This window comes from Erinaceus europaeus, chromosome 16, assembly GCF_950295315.1.
Source record: "Erinaceus europaeus chromosome 16, mEriEur2.1, whole genome shotgun sequence".
Lineage (NCBI taxonomy): Eukaryota > Metazoa > Chordata > Mammalia > Eulipotyphla > Erinaceidae > Erinaceus > Erinaceus europaeus.
This window is the reverse complement of record NC_080177.1, coordinates 27,384,715-27,404,570: the sequence shown is the minus strand read 5'-3', so window position 1 is coordinate 27,404,570 and position 19,856 is coordinate 27,384,715. Positions and strand designations below refer to the sequence as shown.

General features: G+C 36.7%; 1 protein-coding gene and 1 long non-coding RNA gene across 7 annotated transcripts in view; both read left to right on the top strand.

Annotated features, from left to right (window-relative positions):
* The window catches only part of LOC132533332 (uncharacterized), a 408,100-nt gene that overhangs the window by 266,004 nt on the left and 122,240 nt on the right, over window positions 1-19,856 (top strand). The gene's annotated exons all lie outside the window — the stretch shown is intronic.
* FUT8 (fucosyltransferase 8) overlaps window positions 1-19,856 on the top strand; it is a 173,167-nt gene that overhangs the window by 74,686 nt on the left and 78,625 nt on the right. For 5 of the 6 annotated variants that reach the window (XR_009545305.1, XM_060174814.1, XM_060174812.1 and 2 more), the window contains one exon: window positions 18,061-18,491. Coding sequence is in view for 5 of the 6 variants with exons in the window: in XM_060174814.1 (XP_060030797.1) it covers window positions 18,289-18,491 (203 nt within the window). In the remaining variant the exon portion in view is untranslated. Of the gene's footprint in view, window positions 1-18,057; window positions 18,492-19,856 lie in introns of those variants that run through there. The other variant, XM_060174815.1, reaches the window with a different exon arrangement.

Below are 19,856 nucleotides of genomic sequence, written 5' to 3'. Positions count from 1 at the left end.
TTCATTTCATATTACTTACCTGTCAACTGATGCATTAAATTAAAGTTGGTGTAACTTTAATGATTTATAATACAAGATTCTTTTTGGTACTTTTATGCATCACTGAAGATCACTGACTGTTTTATGCTACTTAAAAAACAAATCAGAGGGGCCAGTCAGTGGCACATGGTTAAGCACTCATATTACTGTGTACAAGGACCTGAATTCAAGCCCGTGGCCCCCAACTGCAGGGGGAAAGCTACACGAGAGGTGAAGTAGGGCTGAAGGTGTCTCTCTGTCCCTTTCTCTTGCCATCACCCTATTTCCTCTAGATGTCTCTCTTTAAAAAAAAAAATTATTTATTCCCTTTTTTTGCCCTTGGTTTTTTTTTTAATTGTTGTAGTTATTATTGTTGTTGTTGTTATTGTTGGATAGGACAGAGAGAAATGGAGAGAGGAGGGAAAACCAGAGAGGGGGAGAGAAAGACAGACACCTGCAGACCTGCTTCACTGCCTGTGAAGCGACTCCCCAGCAGGTGGGGAGCTGGGGGCTTGAACTGGGATCCTTATGCCGACTCCCATCTCTCTGTCTTTATCCAGTAAATAATAAAAATAAAAATCAGAATTAATTTTAGTTACTGTGACTAGAAATTTACATCTGTATTTCAGTTTAAGACTATTTTAAATATACATTTAAACCAGCTAAGAAAGGTAGTAGTCTGACTAAATCTGAATAGTACAGTAAGAACTACAATAATTGTTAACTAGTGTATTTTAACTCAGATTAATCCAAAATGATTGTTACTAGCTAATTTACAGAGAGATTAAATAATTAGGCCAATAATCACAGCTAGAAAGTAGGTGAAATAGGTAAGTACTATTCCATTTATTTCTAAAAACTTCTCTCTACTAAGAGTTTAATGGTCATATTAACTCTTGGTTTAATGGTCATATTGCTAAATGTTATTGAGTATATCTCATGTGTATATACTGTAATGAGGGATTTAAATGTTGTATTAAAAACACCAAATTTTTCACAGAATACTGGTGTTGATGTTTTACTAGTTTGAGTGAAGTATAGAAACTTCCTCTCTATTGTCTTGAGTATTTCCTCCTTATATATGTAAAACTGTAACAGTTGTACTTTTTGCTTCAGCTATCAAATATAATGTAGACAACTAAAGAAGAGAGAAAGTATATTTTAAAATGTAACTATATTTTTGCTTATGTCTGGAATATAGGAGGCAAAAAAATAAGAGAACTTGCTGACATATTGATCCTTTAATTGCTAGTAGCTCTTCCTTTAGCTTTTCACAGTCTATTTGTTTTACATACAATATTTAAGTTTTAGTTATTAGAGGGAGAGCTTGGGAGAAGTACATCTTTCTTGGTATGGAACTTAAAGTCATTTAATCAAGTGGAATTACATTAGTTTTTCTCACTAGATATGCTGGCCAAATAGAATGCTACTAGGGGGTTGGGGGGAGCTCAAGACATTTACATATCTGGATGAAATGTACTTAACATCCTAATTATGTGGCTGCCTATTATTGGGTTAAAAGGATGTATGCAAGGATTTTTCTCCCCTACTTTCCTGTAGTTTTTCAAGTTAGCAGAGTTTACTAAATGAAAATAATTGCAAAAATCATTGTGATGGATTTTGGTTCTCTTGTTAATTTTTAAAGCATTTGGGTAAGATATTTAATCTTACTGTGCCTTAATTCCCTTTACTGTAAAATGGGGATACATCATGAGGTTAATAGCATTATAGTTGTAAAAAAATTAATTTTGTATTCAGGAAGCACTGAATGACTGTAGTAACTATTCTGTCCACTGTGATTAGATTGATGGACTCATATGAGAGAAGTCATTATCATCATGTTTATAATAAAAATAAGTATCAGACCCAGAGAAAGGAATATGCCCTGCCCAAATCTTTACTTGCCCATCTTTATTACCCAAATTTATGCACAAGTTTTTTTTTTCTTCACACTTTTTCTTTTTTTTTTTTTTAATTTATTTTTTATTTAAGAAAGGATAAATTAACAAAACCGTAGGGTAGGAGGGGTACAACTCCACACAATTCCCACCACCCAATCCCCATAACCCACCCCCTCCCATGGTAGCCTTCCCATTATCTATCCCTCTGGGAGCATAGACCCAGGGTCGTTTTGGGTTGCAGAAGGTGGAAGGTCTGGCTTCTGTAATTGCTTCCCCATTGAACATGGACGTTGACTGGTTGGTCCATACTCCCAGTCTGCCTCTCTCTTTCCATAGTAGGGTGGGTCTCTGGGGAAGCAAAGCTCCAGGACACATTGGTGGGGTCTTCAGTCCAGAGAAGCCTGGCCGGCATCCTGATGGCATCTGGAACCTGATGGCTGAAAAGAGAGTTAACATACAAAGCCAAACAAATTGTTGAGCAATCATGGACCCAAAGCTTGGAATAGTGGAGAGGAAGTGTTGGGGAGGGTGGGTGCTCACTGCAAACTCTAGTGTACTTCTGCTTTCAGGTATATATTTTGCAATTGTTTATGGATACGTGTGAACATATGCTCTCTCTCACAGAACCTGGCCTATATCTAGGTTTTGGGACTTCGTTAGAAAGTGATCCACCTGGGATGGAATTAGAGAATGCTATGAAAGGAAAGGTCTCCCCCAAGTAATGAAGCTGAAGGGTTGTCATTCCACACGTGAAGTCTCTGGACACAGTCTGAGCTGAAGCATGTTGAGGTGGCAATCGTTGTGTTGATTAGGTTGCTATCGGCTGATGCAATATTATTTGATATGGATTGGGAGAGGCATGTGAGAAAGTGAGCCTTATCCTAAGGTTCTAGGACTGGGGGAAATATAGGCTCTGTAGTGGACATGTGAGATTCCTGCTGTCTTAGGGTTCAAAAAGACAATGAATAGTTACTGTTATCATCACATTATTTGGTAATTGGATTAATTTTGAAAAGTCCTTTTGTTAGGGTTTGCTGTATAGTACCCAGTATCTTGTAAATAGCTGTGCCACTGGTTGCCTCTGATATACTTGGTCTAGGTTTTTGAGAGAGTCCACACATCAAAACCACAGCGCATATATTAAGAAGACTCAGTCTGTATTTTAAAAACTTCGAGACATACAATTAATTTTCCCCCTCTCATATTAATTAACTAGTGATTTATATGACTACACTTTACTAGGAGTGTACATAAACACCATTCCCACCACCAAAAGACTGTGTCCCATCCCACCCACCCACCCCCACCCCCCACTGGCCCAGGAAGCCGCATGTCTACCCCTCACTACAGGGTTTTTACTTTGGTGCCCTACTTTCAATTTAGTCAGATCCTACTTTTAGTTTCCCTTTCAGATCTTCTTTCTCAACTTCTGTTGATGAGTGGGATCATTCCATACTCATCTTTATCTTTCTGACTTAGCTCACTTAACGTAATTCCTTCTGGTTCTGTCCAAGATGGGTCAGAGAAGGTGGGTTCATTGTTCTTGATAGTTGTATAGTATTCCATTGTGTATATATACCACAGCTTTCTCAGCCACTCATCTGTTGTTGGGCACCTGGGTTGCCTCCAGGTTTTAGCTATTATGAATTGTGCTGCTATGAACATAGGAGTACACACCTCTTTTTGGTTGGGTGTTATAGAGTCCTTGGGGTATAACCCTAGGAGGAATTACTGGATCATATGGAAGGTCCGTGTCCAGCCTTGTGAGAGTTTTCCAGACTGCTCTCCACAGAGGCTGGACCAATTTACATTTCTACCAGCAATGCAAAAGTGTTCCTCTGTCCCCACAGCCTCTCCATAATTTGTTGCTGCTGTCCTTTTTGATGTATGCCATTCTTACAGGAGTGAGGTGGTATCTCAATGTTGTCTTAATTTGCATTTCTCTGACAATCAGTGACCTAGAGCAGTTTTTCATGTTTGTTAGCCTTTTGGATCTCCTCAGAGGTGAATGTTTTGTTCATATCCTCTGCCCATTTTTGGATGGGGTCATTTGCTTTTTTTGTGCTAAATTTGCTGAGCTCTTTATATATTTTGGTGATTAGTTTCTTGTCTCATGTATGTCATGTGAAGATCTTCTCCCATTCTGTGAGGGGTCTCTTTGTTTGTATAATAGTTTCTTTGGATGTGCAGAAGCTTTTCAATTTGATGTAGTCCCATTGGTTTGTTTCTGCTTTAGTCTGTCTTGCAATTGGGTTTATATCCTCAATGATGTCCTTGATGTGTAGGTGGGAAAGTGTTTTATCAATGTTTTCCTCTAAGTATTTGATTGTTTCTGGTCTAACATCCAGGTCTTTGATCCATTTGGAGTTGATTTTTGTTTCTGGTGAGATAAAGTGGTTCAATTTCATTCTTCTGCATTTTACAACCCAGTTTTCCCAGCACCATTTATTGAAGAGAGCTTCCTTCCATTTAATGCTTTGGGCTCCCTTATCAAAGATTAGATGTCCATAGGTGTGGGGATTTACTTCTGGGCTTTCAATTCTGTTCCACTGGTCTGTGCCTATTTTTGTTCCAGTACCATGCTGTTTTGTTGATGATAGCTTTATAATATAGTTTGAGATCTGGGAGTGTGATGCCTCCATTTCTGTTTCTTTTCCTCAAGATGGTTTTGGCAATTCTAGGTGTTTTCAGGTTCCAGATAAAATGATTGTAGTGTTTGTTCTATTCTCTTAAAGAAGCTTGGTGGAACTTTGATGGGTATTGCATTAAATTTGTATATGACTCTGGGCAGGATATTCATTTTGATGATATTTATTCTTCCAATCAATGAGCATAGAATGTCTTTCCATTTCTTGGTATCAGTTTCTATTTCCTTGAGTAGCGACTCATAGTTTTCAGTTTACAAGTCTTTAACTTCCTTGGTCAACTTTATTCTAGGTATTTGATTGATTTTGCTGAAACAATAAATGGGAGTGATTTCTGGATGTCTTCTTCAGATTTAGTGTTTGCATAAAGAAATGCCACTGATTTTTGTACAATTGATTTTGTAGCCTGACACCTTGCTATATTGCCTAGTAACTTCCAGTAGTTTTCTGCTGGATTCTTTACGTTTTTCTATGTATACTATCATATCATCTGCAAATAGTGAGAGCTTGACTTCTTCCCTTCCAATGTGTATTCCTTTGATTTCTTTCTCTTGCCTGATTGCTATAGCAAGAACTTCCAATACTACGTTGTTGAAGAGTAATGGTGGTAATGGACAGCCCTGTCTAGTCCCCGATCTGAGGGGGAATGCTTTCAGCTTCTGTCCATTGAGTATAATGTTGGCTGTAGGTTTGCTATATATGGATTCCACTATCTTGAGGAATTTACCATCTATTCCCATTTTTTGTAGAGTTTTTAGCATGAATGGGTGTTGGATTTGTCAAAGAATTTCTCTGCATCTATTGAGATAATCATGTGGTTTTTGTCTTTGCTTTTATTGATGTGGTGAATGACATTGATTGACTTACGGATGTTGAACCAGCCTTTCATTCCTGGGATGAATCCCACTTGGTCGTGATGAACAATCTTTTTGATGTGCTGTTTTATCTGGTTGGCCAAGATGTTGTTTAATATTTTGGCATCTATGTTCATCAGAGATATTGGTCTGTAGTTTTCCTTTTTTGTATGGTTCTCCTATTTTCGATGTTGTTTATTAGTGATTTCTGTCCTTCTGGTTGCTTTAGGGTTCATTTGTTCCTCTTCCTCTAAGTCCTTGAGGTGTGCAGTAAGGTCGTTCATTTAAGCTTCTTCTTGTTGTTTAATATGTGATCGTATGGCTATAAGTTTCCCTCTCAATACTGCTTTAGCTGTGTCCTAAATATTTGGATAGGTTGTGTCTTCAGTTGTTTCCAGGAACATTTGAATTTCCTGCTTGAGTGACTCTCTGACCCAGTGGTTCTTAAAGAGTATGTTTTTTAGTTTCCAAATTCTGTGTCTTTTAATAATTTTCTGTTTGTTGTTAAATGTTAGTTTTACTCCACTGTGGTCTGAGAAGATACTTGGGATGATTTCAATGTTCTTGAATTTATTGATGCTGTCTTTGTGGCCTAACATGTGGTCTATCCTTGAGTATATGTTATGTGGATTTGAAAAGAAGGTGTATTCCAGTTTTTTGGGATGAAGGACTCTGAAAATATCCAAGAGGTCTAATCTGTCAATCTCTTAATTTAATTCTCTTGTATCTTTGTTGATTTTCTGCTTTGTTGATCTAAGTGTGAGAGTGGGGTGTTAAAGTCTTCCACTATTATTGTATTACTATTGATGTATTTTTGAAGTTCTTTCAGTAAGTGCTTGATGTATTTAGATGGTCCCTCATTGGGTGCATATATGTTAATAATTGTTAAGTATTCTTGGCTGATTGATCCTCTAATAATTATGTAATGTCCTTGCCTATCTTTTATTACTTTATTTAATTTAAAAACTATTGTTTCTGAGATGATAATGGCTGTTTTTTTGTGGTCCTTTAGCCTGTATGAGTTTTCCATCCATTCACTTTAAGTCTGTGTTTATATTGTTGTGTCAGATGGGATTCTTGTAAGCAGCATATGGTTGGGTTATGTTTTCTGATCTATCCCCCCACTCTGTGCCTTTTGATGGGTGAGTTTAAGCATTGGCATTTATTGATGTTATGGATTTAATGTATTGTAGTGCCATTGTTCAACAAATTTTTATTTGCTCTGATATATTGTGTGTTATAGTGATGTTCTTGTTTATAGGAGGTCTTTTAGAACCTCTTTCAGGGCTGGTTTGGTGATGGTTGCCTCGTTTCACTGTTGTTTGTCTAAGACAGTTTTGATCCCTCCATCTAGTTTGAATGAAAGTCTAGCAGGATATATTATCCTTGGTTGAAACCCTTTTTCATTCAGGGCTTGATAGATATCTTGCCATTCTCTTCTGGTTTTTATAGTTTGAGTGGAGAAGTATGCTGATAGTCTTACGGGTTTTCCCCTGTATGTGACTTTTTGTTTTTCTCTTGCAGCCTTTAGGATCCTTTCTTTACCCTTACTTCTCATTGTGACTATGATGTGTCTTGGTGTCTTCAGGTCTGGGTTGATTTTGTTTGGAACTCTCTGGGCCTCTTGAATCTTGATATCCTTTCTGTTATTCAGGTCTGGGAAGTTTTCTTCTATAATTTCCTCTATAATGTTTCCTTCCCCTTCCTTTCTTTCTTCCTCTGACAGGCCAATTATACGAATGTTACTTCTTTTGAGATCATCGCATATGTGTCTGCTGTTGTTTTCAGTGTCTCTTGATCTCTTTTTGAGCTCTTTTACCTCTTTCTTAGTTTTCTCTAACTCATCCTCTGTCTGACTAATTCTGTTTTCTGCTTCTGTTAGTCTGCTTTCAAGGGAAAGCTGAGGGAAGGCCCTCAGCTTCTTTCCTCAGTTCAGCTATTTCAGCTTTCAGTTCTCTAATCGCCTCAAGATAATCAGTATTTTCCTTTGGGGTCTCAATTGTTGTTTCCCTAATACTGCCATTCCTTTCCTCCAATGTTGTTTTCATTTCTGTGATTAATAAGTTTATTATTGCTTGCATACTTTTCTTATCTATGGTTACTTCTGGCTGATTTGTAGTTTCTTCTGGGCTGTTGTCTTCATTCATTGTAGTAGCAGTTTTGTTTGTTCTTGATCTACCCTTTTTTTTGATGTATGTGTTTCTTATTTTTATGTTCTGTTGTTCCTCAGTTGTTGTGTTTTGAGTACAAGCAACACTGTACTAAATATCTTTATAACAAATGCAATCACCAACCTTAGAAATTACAATAGCAACTGAAGCAAGAATTGAAGCAGTTTAATCACTACCAGTTAGCCAAACAATGTCTCCAGTCTGTGAAAAAATAGCAACCAAGTCCAAGTGAAGAAGAAAGAGAAAGTAAAGAAGGGATAGCAAGAATAGACAATTATGCAAATCTACTATCCACTGTATATTCTAGGGGTAGCAAGAGGAGAAAGGGAAGTAGAGCAGAGATACACACATAGAGAGTCCACTCTGAGTCAGATTTCTTCCCCAGAATAATTCACAAATGAATATCAGTGAATTTAGAAAGCCTAAGAAGAAGGAAGGAAGAAAGGAAGACAAGATTAAAAAAAAAGAGAAAAGAGAGAGAAAAGAAAAAAGATAAGAAAGAGTTGTATTAAAAGAGCAGTGAAAGGAAAGTTTTTTAATTGATTAATTTATTTTTTATTTTATTTTTTTAATTAGCTAGGAGTATGGAGAAGGGGAGAGTCTGTAGAGGAGGTAGGAGTAGAGAAACATGTTCCTCTCACAATGGATAAGACGCACGGTTCCCTAGCAATGACAGATACCCTAAGAGTTAATTCTGGTCAACCTAAAGGAGGTGGGGATACCCTAAGAGTTAATTCTGGTCAACCTAAAGGAGGTGGGGATAGAGATACACCTTTATATAATGTTAATAATAAAATAGAGCAGGGTTAAAAACCTGTCCCAGAATGCCTCAAGCCTCTTGAGCAGAGGCAGCTGATTGTTAAGAAAGTAAAACAGACAAACAAACAGAAAAAAACAACAACTCAGGAATAGACCAGAATAGCAGGAATAGATTGTTATGCAAATCTACTATCCACTGTATATTCTAGGGGTAACTAGAGGAGAAAGGGAAGTAGAGCAGAGATACATGCAGAGAGAGTCCACTCTGAGTCAGATTTCTTCCCCAAAATAATTCCCAAAGGTGTATCATTGAATTCAGAAAGCTGAAGGAGGAAGAAAGGATGACAAGAATGAGAAAAAGAAGGAAAAAAAAGAGAGAGAAAAGAAAAAGATAAAAGAACAGTAATAAAAAAGCAGTGAAAGGAAAAATTTATTTATTTATTTTTTATTATTTAGTTTGCTATCCGGGGTGGGGGGGAGTATGTAGGGGAGTTAGCAAGAGTGAAACAAGTTACTTTAGCAGTGGATTAGACACCCAGTCCCCTAGCAATGGAAAATACACTGAGTTAATTCTGGTCAACCTGAAGGAGAGGGGGAAAGGGATACGTATTTATCTTGTATTTATAATAAAATAGAACAGAGTCTTCAGCTTGGATGGCTCCAGATTGCCTCAGGTCCCCTGAGCAGAGGCAGCTGATTGCTGAGAAAATAAGCAAAAAAAAAAAAAAAAAAAAAAGCCTCTGATGGTCTTTCCTTGTCTGAGTAAGACTCTGCTTGGTGGAATATTTGTATCTGGAATTTGCTACTTAGAAAGAAAAAAGGCCAAAGGTTTCAGAAAGGAGTAGAATTAGAATGAATGACACCCCCTGGTGGGACAGGAATCTTGGTAAAGAAAGAAGCTCAGCAGGGGAGCCTTCTAGGAGCAGATCTCTGGCCCCCAGGGACTGTTTATGGGGGCAGTGGGGCGACAGGGTGTGCCTCGGGAATAATAATTAAAAAAATTTTTTTTCCTTCCTTTTTACTCTATTTTCTATAACTCAAATTGAGTTATAGTCACCTCCTTGGTGTTACCGCTATTGACTGTCCTGCTAAAGGCAAAAAATCCTACCGTTTCCAGTAGCTGTTGTCAGAGCTCAAGCCACTAGCAGCTTCTCATTCTGCCATCTTCTGGAATCTCTTCACACTTTTTTAAAGTCACTTATTTAGTTATTTTTACCAGAGCACTGCTCAGCTCTGGTTTATGGTGGTGCAGGGGGTTGCACCTGGGACCTTGGAGCCTCAGGAATGAAGGTCTCTTTGCATAATCATTATGCTATCTACCCCCACCTTCTTCACACTTCTCAAGTGTCAGTGGCTTCATTTCCTGGCATCACATAGGGGAAAAAAGTCACATTTCAGTAGAGATCTGAATGATAAGGAATAGCTAAATGCATTATGGTTCAGGTAGAAAGACTAGCAAGAATGAAAGTAAGCTCTGTGGTGGACAAGATCTCATATATTCTAGAGACTGGTAGAAGTTGGTGTACTATTATGTACATAAAATAAGCAAAGGAAAATATTAGTAACTTGTGCTTATAAATTATATTACAGTTTTCAAATCTGTTTCACATATTTGCTCTAAAGAATTCTATGAAGATATTTTATAGTTGAGTAAACTGTTTATATATCATAGCTATTTATTTATTGCAAATCAATCCACTACATCATACTTTATTTTTCTGTTGCATCATGTTACCAGTCAGGTGTATATTATGTACATTCTTATTACCATAAAAATTTTAAGGGTATGTATTTTAATTGAACTTACTAGAATAACCATTTAGCAATATTAATTACTCCAGGTTGAAGTTATAGATGTCACGGCTAGATTTCTAAACCTATTTTTATACTGTTAATTTCTTGCATTAGTCAACACAAACTAGTATGCTACCTTAAGCTGAGTAAGATATTTCTGATACAAATCTCATAAATGTGATTATATGTTTGTACTTCATAACTAGAAAGAGAAATTTCCAAAATATCATTTGAGTTCAGTGAGTAAATAAATTTGTGCACATATATTCAGGATGCTTGCCATTTTTAATTCCTATGTGCATATACTGTGACCTACTGATAAGCAGTGTGAAATTATGATATATATTTATGTAAATTATGAACAAAAATTGAATTTTATAATCATAGTAGGGTTTTGATGAAAATTTCCTTTTTATTCTCCTGTCCTTCTCTCCTTCTCTGTCATTTTACATTTCAATTTAGTTGTTTCACCAAATGCTCTTACGTAAATAAAAGTCAATTTAGCATTAAAGGGACATTTAATCTATGATAATTGTTTACTTTCTTTTTTCTACTTCTTAAATTAATAAAAAACATAGTTTTATGAACTACCCATTTCTAATAATTGATGTGAGACAGTAAGTAAGAAAGGTTGTAATTCTTTTTTCAATTTTTTTTTTTTTTTAATCACCGGAGCTTCAACATTCTGGGCTGATTTTTCAGATAAGAGACAGAGGGAGTAAGGGAAAGACCATCGTACTTACTCTGACATTTTTTTCCTTTGCATTGGAGGCTAGGTGGTGCACATGACAAGGCAAGTGAACTGTTCCAGCGAGCTGTTTTGTTGGCCCAGGAATTCTAAACAATGTTTAATTTGAAAGTGAATTGAAGTCTAATGAGAAATATTTAAAGATGTAGTTTTGGAGTATTATTAGTCTAGAATTGAATTAAATTGTTTATGGATAGGGCTCTAGATATTTGCCTTTTATAATTAGCAGTTTGCTTTTTTAAAATTTGCATTATTTCCTTTGTGAACTTGGTGCAATTAAAAATTATTTCATCGAGCCCCTGGCTCCCCACCTGCAGGGGAGTCGCTTCACGGGCGGTGAAGCAGGTCTGCAGGTGTCTATCTTTCTCTCCCCTCTCTCTCTGTCTTCCCCTCCTCTCTCCATTTCTCTCTGTCCTATCCAACAACAAAGCAACGTCAACAATGGCAATAATAGCCACAACGAAGCTACAAGGGCAACAAAAGGGGGGAATAAAAATGGCCTCCAGGAGAGGTGGATTCATGGTGCAGGCACCGAGCCCAGCAATAACCCTGGAGGAAAAAAAAATTATTTCATTTTTTTCTGTTAAATTTTTAGCTCACTGCATTATATTGAATTACTTTAAAAAAACACTCTTTAGTAGTGATTTTCCTTTTACCCTTTGCAGTTCTTAAGAAAATAAGTTCTTGGGACCAGGTCGTGGTGCCACACCTGGTTGAGCTCACATGTTACAGTGCACAAGGACCTGGGTTAGAGCCACCAGTCCTTACTATTTGTGAATGGTGAGGCAGTACTGCAGGTGTCTCTTTCCCTCTCTGTCTTTCCCTACCCCCTCCATGTCTAGCTGTCTCTATTCAATAAATAAAGATGATGATGATAATAATGAAATTCTTGTTGGGGGCCAGTAGCATAATGATTATGCAAAATGACTGTATTGCCTGAAGCTCCAGAGTTTCAGGTTTATTCTCTCACATTGCTATAACCCAGAATTGAGCAGGGCATGCAGAAGTGGAGTGTGTGGGGAGAAGGGAGGAAGAGATCAAAGGAAATAAATTCTTCGTTAATTATGCTACTGGATATTTGAATTGATCCTTACTGTCTTTGAAATATGTGAAAAACGGCACGAAGCACAAGGACCGCAGTAAGGACCCCGGTTCAAGCCCCCTGCTCCCTTCCTGCGCGGGAGTTGCTTCATAGGCAGTGAAGCAGGCCTATGGGTGTCTATCTTTCTCTCCTCCTCTCTGTCTTCCCCTCCTCTCTCCATTTCTCTCTGGCCTATCCAACAACAACAATAACAACAGTAATAACTACAACAACAACAACAACAAAAAAGACAAGGGCAAAAAAGAGAAAATAAATAAATAAAATTTAAAAAAGAAATATGTGAAAAACATAATTTTCACATAAACATTTGTATTGAAGTTGATAAATCTCTAGAATAATTGCTTTTGAACATTTTTGCTAAAAGAATATATAGTATTTATGATTATTTTGCTTATTTCAGTCTGTATCATTGAAACAAGATGCAAGCATGCCAGCCATATAATGAATTAGCAGTATTTAATTATTGTCATCTTCAGTAACATTTGTAAACTAGAGATAATTTAAACTTTCTTTTAAAAAATTTCAACTTTAAATATACTTTATTATTTATTTTACCAGAACACTGATCAATCAGCTCTGGCTTATGGTACTGTGGGGGATTTAACCTGGGATTTAGGAGTCTCACGCATGAGAGTCTCTTGGTGTAGCCATTATCCTGTCTTCCTCTGCCCACTTTAGATATATATTTTACATCAGTAAAATGTGTCCATCTTAAATTTACAGTGAATATATTTTCTTAATCTGTCTTTACGTAACTGTCATTTCTCATTGTTTTTATATTTAAAAAAAATTTACTTTCAATGTGAGAAAAATCTTTAGAAGTATATTTTCTAATGTTTGCTGTTAAAATCCTTTCAGTTTTTATTTTCTGAAAATATATTTTGCCCATGTCTTTTAAGAACTTCTCCTTTATGGAATAATTCTGAAGAAAAATTACAAAGAAAATACAGTTAGTTACTCTATATCCTTTATCCAGTTTGCCCTAATGTTAACGTCTTACATAGTCATAGTAGATTTGTAAAAACTAATAAATTCATAGTTGTGTGATATTAACAAAACTATCTGAACTTCATTTTTTCCACAGTATTCCCTTTCGCTTTCAAGATCTTATCCAGGATATCATGTTGCATGTAGTCATAATGTTTACTTAATATTCTTCAATCTGTGATGGTTTCTTATTTGCTTCATATTTTTCTCATTTCATTTGTCTCTTAGATCTTTGATGGTTCTCCAGTGGTTTCTAATTTTTATTATTTTGAAGAGTTCAGGTTAGGTGTTTTGTTCAATGGCTCTTAATTCAGGTTTGTCTGTTTTTTCTCTTACTTAGATTGTAGAGACAGGTGTAGGGATGAATACCACATAGATGATGTGCTCTTTTTTTCACTATAATTTACTATTGCTCTTATCATTTGTCCCTTTGCTAAATCAACTCTTAGTTATACCTTCAATTGTTGAAGTTTCTGATCCCAGACTTCCTGTTACTTGTTATTGGAAGTCCTATTGATTGTTATCTTTGCATCTGTGTTTGCAAAATATATATTGTTTGCTAGGTGCATTCCTTTGAATAATGATACTATGAGGCCTGTTTTTCAGGTTCTGTCCCCTTGTTACAAGAATTTTACTCTAGGGTAAAAAATCTGGATATGCCAGAGATTTTTCTTGGGCCACAGGCTGAGAGAAGGGTGCATTACCATCTGCGAATCACCTATAATTCTAATGTCTGGCTGCTACCCTGAGGGTCTAGAGATTGTGCATAGGATCACTGGAATAAACTCAGTATCTTATGGCATCAAAAGGATTTATTTACCTGATGTAATGATATTAGGGCAGTGACAGGTTTAAGCTCCGTTACCCTGATGTTCCCTCCCCTAGAAATGTATTTTTAAAAATTTTTTAAATTATCTTTTATTTATTGGATGGAGATAGCAAGAAATTGAGGGGAAGAGGGAGATAGAGAGAGACAGAGAGACACTCGCAGTACTGCTTCACCGGTTGTGAAGCTTTCCCTCTGCAGGTGGAGACTGGGGGCTTGAACCTAGGTGCTTGAGCATTGTAATATGTGTGCTCAACCAGGTGAGCCACCACCCAGCCCCAGAAATGTATTCCTGTCTTTATCTGTGATGTTATTTGTGTCTTAACATTTACTCCTAATGTATATTTTACTTAAAGCATCTTTAATCTTCCTTGTTCCTTTTTGATATAATGCATAATTTTACAAATAAATACTCCTGGGAGTATGGGATGGACAGGCATACACTTGACACTGTCCCAACTCAGGATATGATGTATGTTCCACCTGACCTCTTCTGATCAGCTGTATGGCTACTGGCTATGGTCATTCTCTCTCCATCCTGGGACACTAGTCTCAAGGCCCTGGCAACTGGCTAAGGTTCTCCACCGTGCATCCCTATATTCAACTCTTGACAACTACTGACTACCTCATAGTTTTCCCTTTTCTATAATGCTAAATTAAATGAGGCACAATATCTAATTTATCATTATTTTACTCTGCAAAATGCTTTTAAAATACATCCACTTTATTGAATAGATCAATAAGGTATTCCTTTTTATTGCTTAATTGTAGTTCTTTGTTTCTGATGTACCAGGATTTAATTAATTCACCTGTTGAAGGTCAGCTTGACTTTTTTTCCTCCATTTTTTCCCCCTATTGTATATATATGAAGCTGCTATAACTAAGCCTCTGAGTATCAGTTTTTGTGGGAACATAAGTTCATTTTTCTTAAGTTGATTTTTAGGAGAGCAACTCCTAGGTTTTTTTAACTTTAGATCTAAAACTAAAACTTTAAAACAGGAGGAGAAGAATCTTAGATGTAGCTTAAAATTTAGAGGTAAAATACCCCAAATAGTCTAAAATAGGACAAAGATCAATAAATTGTAATTTTTTTATCAAAACCTTTATTATATGTAAGACACTTTTTAGAAGATCTAGAAACAGGATGAGAAAATTCTTGAGAAAATACATATCAAGTAAAATACTTGTATCCAGAAATACATCAAGCACTCTTAAATCTTTTTTATTTATCTGTTTTTTTTTTTTTTCTTTTCTAGAGCACTGTTTAGCTCTGGTTTATGGTGGTTGGGGGATTGAATCTGGGATTTAGGAGCCTCAGGCATGAGAGTCTCTTTAAATAACCATTATGTTATATACCCCTGCCCATACTCTTAAATCTTAAGAATAAAATAAACATGGATGACAAATTAACACATGCTATTTGTCATTTTATTAGGGATTCTGAATGCAAGTTAAAACAACACCACTGTACTGCTTAGAAAAAAAAATGCCAGAGATTCTAGAGTAACAGGAACTTTTTTATTTGAAGATGTACTAGAATGAACCTAGGGCTCAGAGTACAGTCCCATCCCCTACCTTAATTTTTAACCTCTTTTTTAGAAGAAAGGAAAAGTATACCACTTCACTATCCAAGGAGTTCAAATTTGATGACAAGTTTTGTTTTTAGAAGTGCTTTTTCTGGCAGAGGTAAGATAGTATAATGGTTATGCAAAGAGGCTCTCACACCTAAGTCCCCAAAGTCTCAGGTTCAGTTTAGTCCCCTGCACCAGCATAAGCCAGAGCTGAGTAGTGCTCTGGTAAAAGCAAAACAAATACAAAAACAAAAAACAGAAGTGCATTTTCAAGCTGGATGCCAAAATCAGGAAATGCCTGTAGATAATGATGATGGATAATTTACTTCAGCTTTATCACCTGAACAGTTTTCAGTTCACAGTGATAGCTACCATAAGTTGATGTAAGTGGGGGATATAGCATAAGGATAATATGCAAAAAGACTCATGCCTGAAGCTCCAAAGCCCAGGATCAACCCCCCATACCACCATAAGCCAGAGCTAAGCATTATTCTGGTTAAAAAAAAAAAGCATACACACACATATAATTTGTATACATTGCAAAATGGTCAATGTAATAAATCTAGTTAATTGGATAATTTCTATTACTATGTTTTGAAATTTATTTAACTTTTTCTATTCAGTATCTAATCTGATTTTAACCCTCCCCAAGATAATTTTTGGCATTTTTGTTATGTTTTTAATTTCTTTTAAGATGTTTATTTGAGATCTAGACCATCAGTCTAGCACATGCAGTCCTGATGGTCAAACTTGGGACTGTACTCTTGAAGCTCCTGTGTTCTGCCTCTGTGCCACATCCTGGGTCACTTCTTTCTTTGTTTTATATATTCTTTAAAAATTTAAATCCTGGGGGCCGGGTAGTAGCTCAGTGGGTTAAGCGCACATGATCCTGGTTCGAGCCCCCAGCTCCTTACCTGCAGGGGGGCGCTTCACTAGGAGTGAAGCTGGTCTGCAGGTGTCTATCTTTCTCTCCCCCTCTCTGTCTTCCCCTCCTTTCTTGATTTCTCTGTCCTATCCAATAACAACAATAATAACGACAACAATGATAAACAAGGGCAACAAAAGGGAATAAATATCCTTCAGGAACAGTGGATTTGTAGTGCAGGCCCTGAGCCTCAGCAATAACCCTGGCGGCAAAAAAAAAAAAAAAAAAAAAATTAAAATTAAATTCTAGGGGGCTAGGTTGTGGTGCACCAGGTTGAACACGCACATTACAGTGCACAAGGACATGGGTTCATGCCGCTGGTCCCCACCTGCAGGAGGGAAGCTTCACAAGTGGTGAAGCTTGGCTACAGGTGTCTCTGCCTTTCCCTCACTATCTCGCCCTTCCTCTCAATTTCTGGCTGTCTCTATCCAAAAAATAAACAAAGATAACAACAACAACAAAATTCTTGCATGTAGTTTTCACAACTGGTTTCTTTTGGTCTAGTTCTGTATCTTTAAACATAAGTTGTGAGAGGTGGTGGAGAACACAAAATGGTTATAAAGAGAGACTCATGCCTGAGGCTCTAGAATCCCTGGCTCAAACACACCTTCACCACCTCCCAGTGCCCATGTGCATTCTCTCTCTCTACCAGAGCTAAGCAGTACTCTGGTTAAAAAGAGAGTAAGAGCTGAATTCACCTGCTTCACCCCATCTTGGATGGAGCTTGAAGAAATCATGTTAAGTGAGATAAGTCAGAAACAAAAATGAATATGGAATGATCTCACGCATAGACAGAAGTTGAAAAAAAAAGATCAGAAGGGAAAACACTAAGCAGAACTTGGACTGGTGTTGGTGTATTGCACAAAAGGAAAAGACACTGGGGTGGGAGGGGGGAGGGTTCAGGTCCTAGAACATGACGGCAGAGGACCTAGTGGGGGTTGTATTGCTATGTGGAAAACTGGGAAATGTTATGCATGTACAAACTTGTGTTTTGCTGTCAACTATAAACAATATAAAAAAACTGTAAGCCCTATAAAGAAAATTTTAAAAATAAAAATAAAAGTGACTTTCCTTCCTTAAAAAATGAGCCATGTGCTCAAGAGAGAATGAATAAAAATAGTTATCATGCCTTGCTTTTTATGTATCACGTGATTTTTTTCTGTATGTCAGATATAATATGTTGAAACCAATGAAGAATGAAGTGAATAATATTTATGCCCAGAAGTGGGCAACTTTCTTCTTTGAATTCTTTGTTTAAATATGCAGTTAAGTACATTCTTTAAAAATTGATAATACAGAGATACCTTTTTTTGACCAGAGCATCTTTAGATATTTTCCTGTTGCAAGGTATTGAATCTGGAACCTTCTACACACACGTCCTATATGCTGCTGCAATGCCTTTCCCCAGCCCCAAAGATACCTTTTAATCTCCATCTACAAACTGTTGTACAGTAATAGAAAGAATAAAAACAATGGTAATGCTGAGCAGACTCTTCAAACTTAGGTCTCATTAACTTATCTAGTGGAACCATGTGTTTAAAATGTGTGTGTAAAAGCTTTTGCTTTTGGCTGGGAGAACTGTGCAGCAATCTACATCAACATTTTATACCTGAGCTTGGAGTTATTGGGAAGTTAGTTTGTTTGCCAGCCATTTTGCTAGTGAATACTAGTATAAAACTAGAAAGTCCATGATTCTAGCATGTTATTTTATATATCCTAAATAAATACTTTTTTCCCCCTTTTTTCCCTTTTTCCACAGCATGTAGAGCCCATGAAGCACAGAACAATAAGTAAAGCTTCCTACTCAGACCACCAGGAGGAGCTCCTTGAAACATTCACCAGAGGACTACCAAAGGGACTGAGGCATCCATCATGTGTTGAATCAATAGAAGACTGTTTTTGCTTTTGCACTATCTAGACTCAGTGTTACAATGTCTTTAATTCTTTGAGTTCCAGGAAGCTAGAGAAGTGAGTTGAAAATCTGAAAATGCGGCCATGGACTGGTTCCTGGCGTTGGATTATGCTCATTCTTTTTGCCTGGGGAACCTTGCTGTTTTATATTGGTGGTCACTTGGTACGAGATAATGACCACCCTGATCACTCTAGTCGAGAATTGTCCAAGATTCTGGCAAAGCTTGAACGTTTAAAACAGCAGAATGAAGATTTGAGGCGAATGGCTGAATCTCTCCGGTAGGTCTTAAAAAACTGAAGGAAGATCATTGTCTTTGTTTAGTGCAGGACTTTACTCAGATATATTACTTTCATAAACATCTATTTTTGTAAAAAATTAACTTAGGGTATTTATTATTACTGTTTTAACCAAAGTACTTCTCACCTCTTGCATACAGTGGTGGCAGGGATTGAACCTGGGATATCGGGGTCTCAGGTATGAAAGTCTTTTCTGTAATCACTATTTTAGAGTACTTTTTATACCAAGACATTTCTATTTTATACATACCAAAAGGTTTTCCATAGTCCTAAATTTTATTTTGCATGTGAATTTTATTAAGGAAAATTATTTTTGTAGTTACATTTTATTTATAATAATTAATCTTGGTAGTATAAACTTTGTAGGATTTAAAGTTATTGAATTAGAACATTATATGGGGCCTAGGGATAGCTCACCAGATAGGTCATGTGCTTGGCCATATTTGTGGCCTAGGTTTGAGCACCTGTACCACAGGGAACTTGCTAGTAGCACCAGAGGAAGCTCAATACAATGTGCTATCTCTTTTCCCCATCCTTTTTCCTGAATAAAAAGCAACCCTGAGTGGTTAAGTTGCAGATACATGGCCTTTGCTCAGCAAAGGAAAAAAACAAAAACAAAATCCCAAAAACATACATGGATGACCCAGATAATAGGGGAATAGCATACCAGACTTCTTTGCCTGAGGCTCAAGAGTTTTCAAGTTGAATCCTTAGCACTACCATAAGACAGAGCAGAGCAGTACTCTGGTTTAATTAAAAATATGTGAATCACAGCAAAGAAAGCATATTTGAGAGACTGATTCAATCTAATTATGATCATTTAAATGAAATGAAAGCTTCAACTTTAAGCATAGCAACTAGATCTGGAATCTGGGCATTCATTTTCACTAATACTTACATTGAAAGATGTGACATGTCTTTTGGAAGATGCAAGCTGGAAAAAAAAAAGCCAAGGACAAGTGAATAAAGTGTTATGTAGATAATCTCTATATTATTATAATTCTTTTATACTTATTGAATCAGTAAATGACATGTTGGGGAGTGTTTTTAAAAAAGTGTTGCTGGATATGCTCTTCTGTTCATATCACTTAGGTTGCTTATATTATTAATATTTTCTATAATATCACAAGATTATGAAAATTTTGATTTGTCTTCAACTTCTAGGTTCCTTTTTTCTTTTTAGCTTGAGCACTGCTCAGCTCTGGTTTATGGTGGTGCAGGAACTTGAACCTGAGACTTTGGAGCCTCAGGCATTGAGAGTCTGTTTGCGTAACCATTATGCTATCTTCTCCACCCTTCTCTTAAAATTCTATAGTCCCCTGTGGAGCCCTAGAATTTACTAAGTAG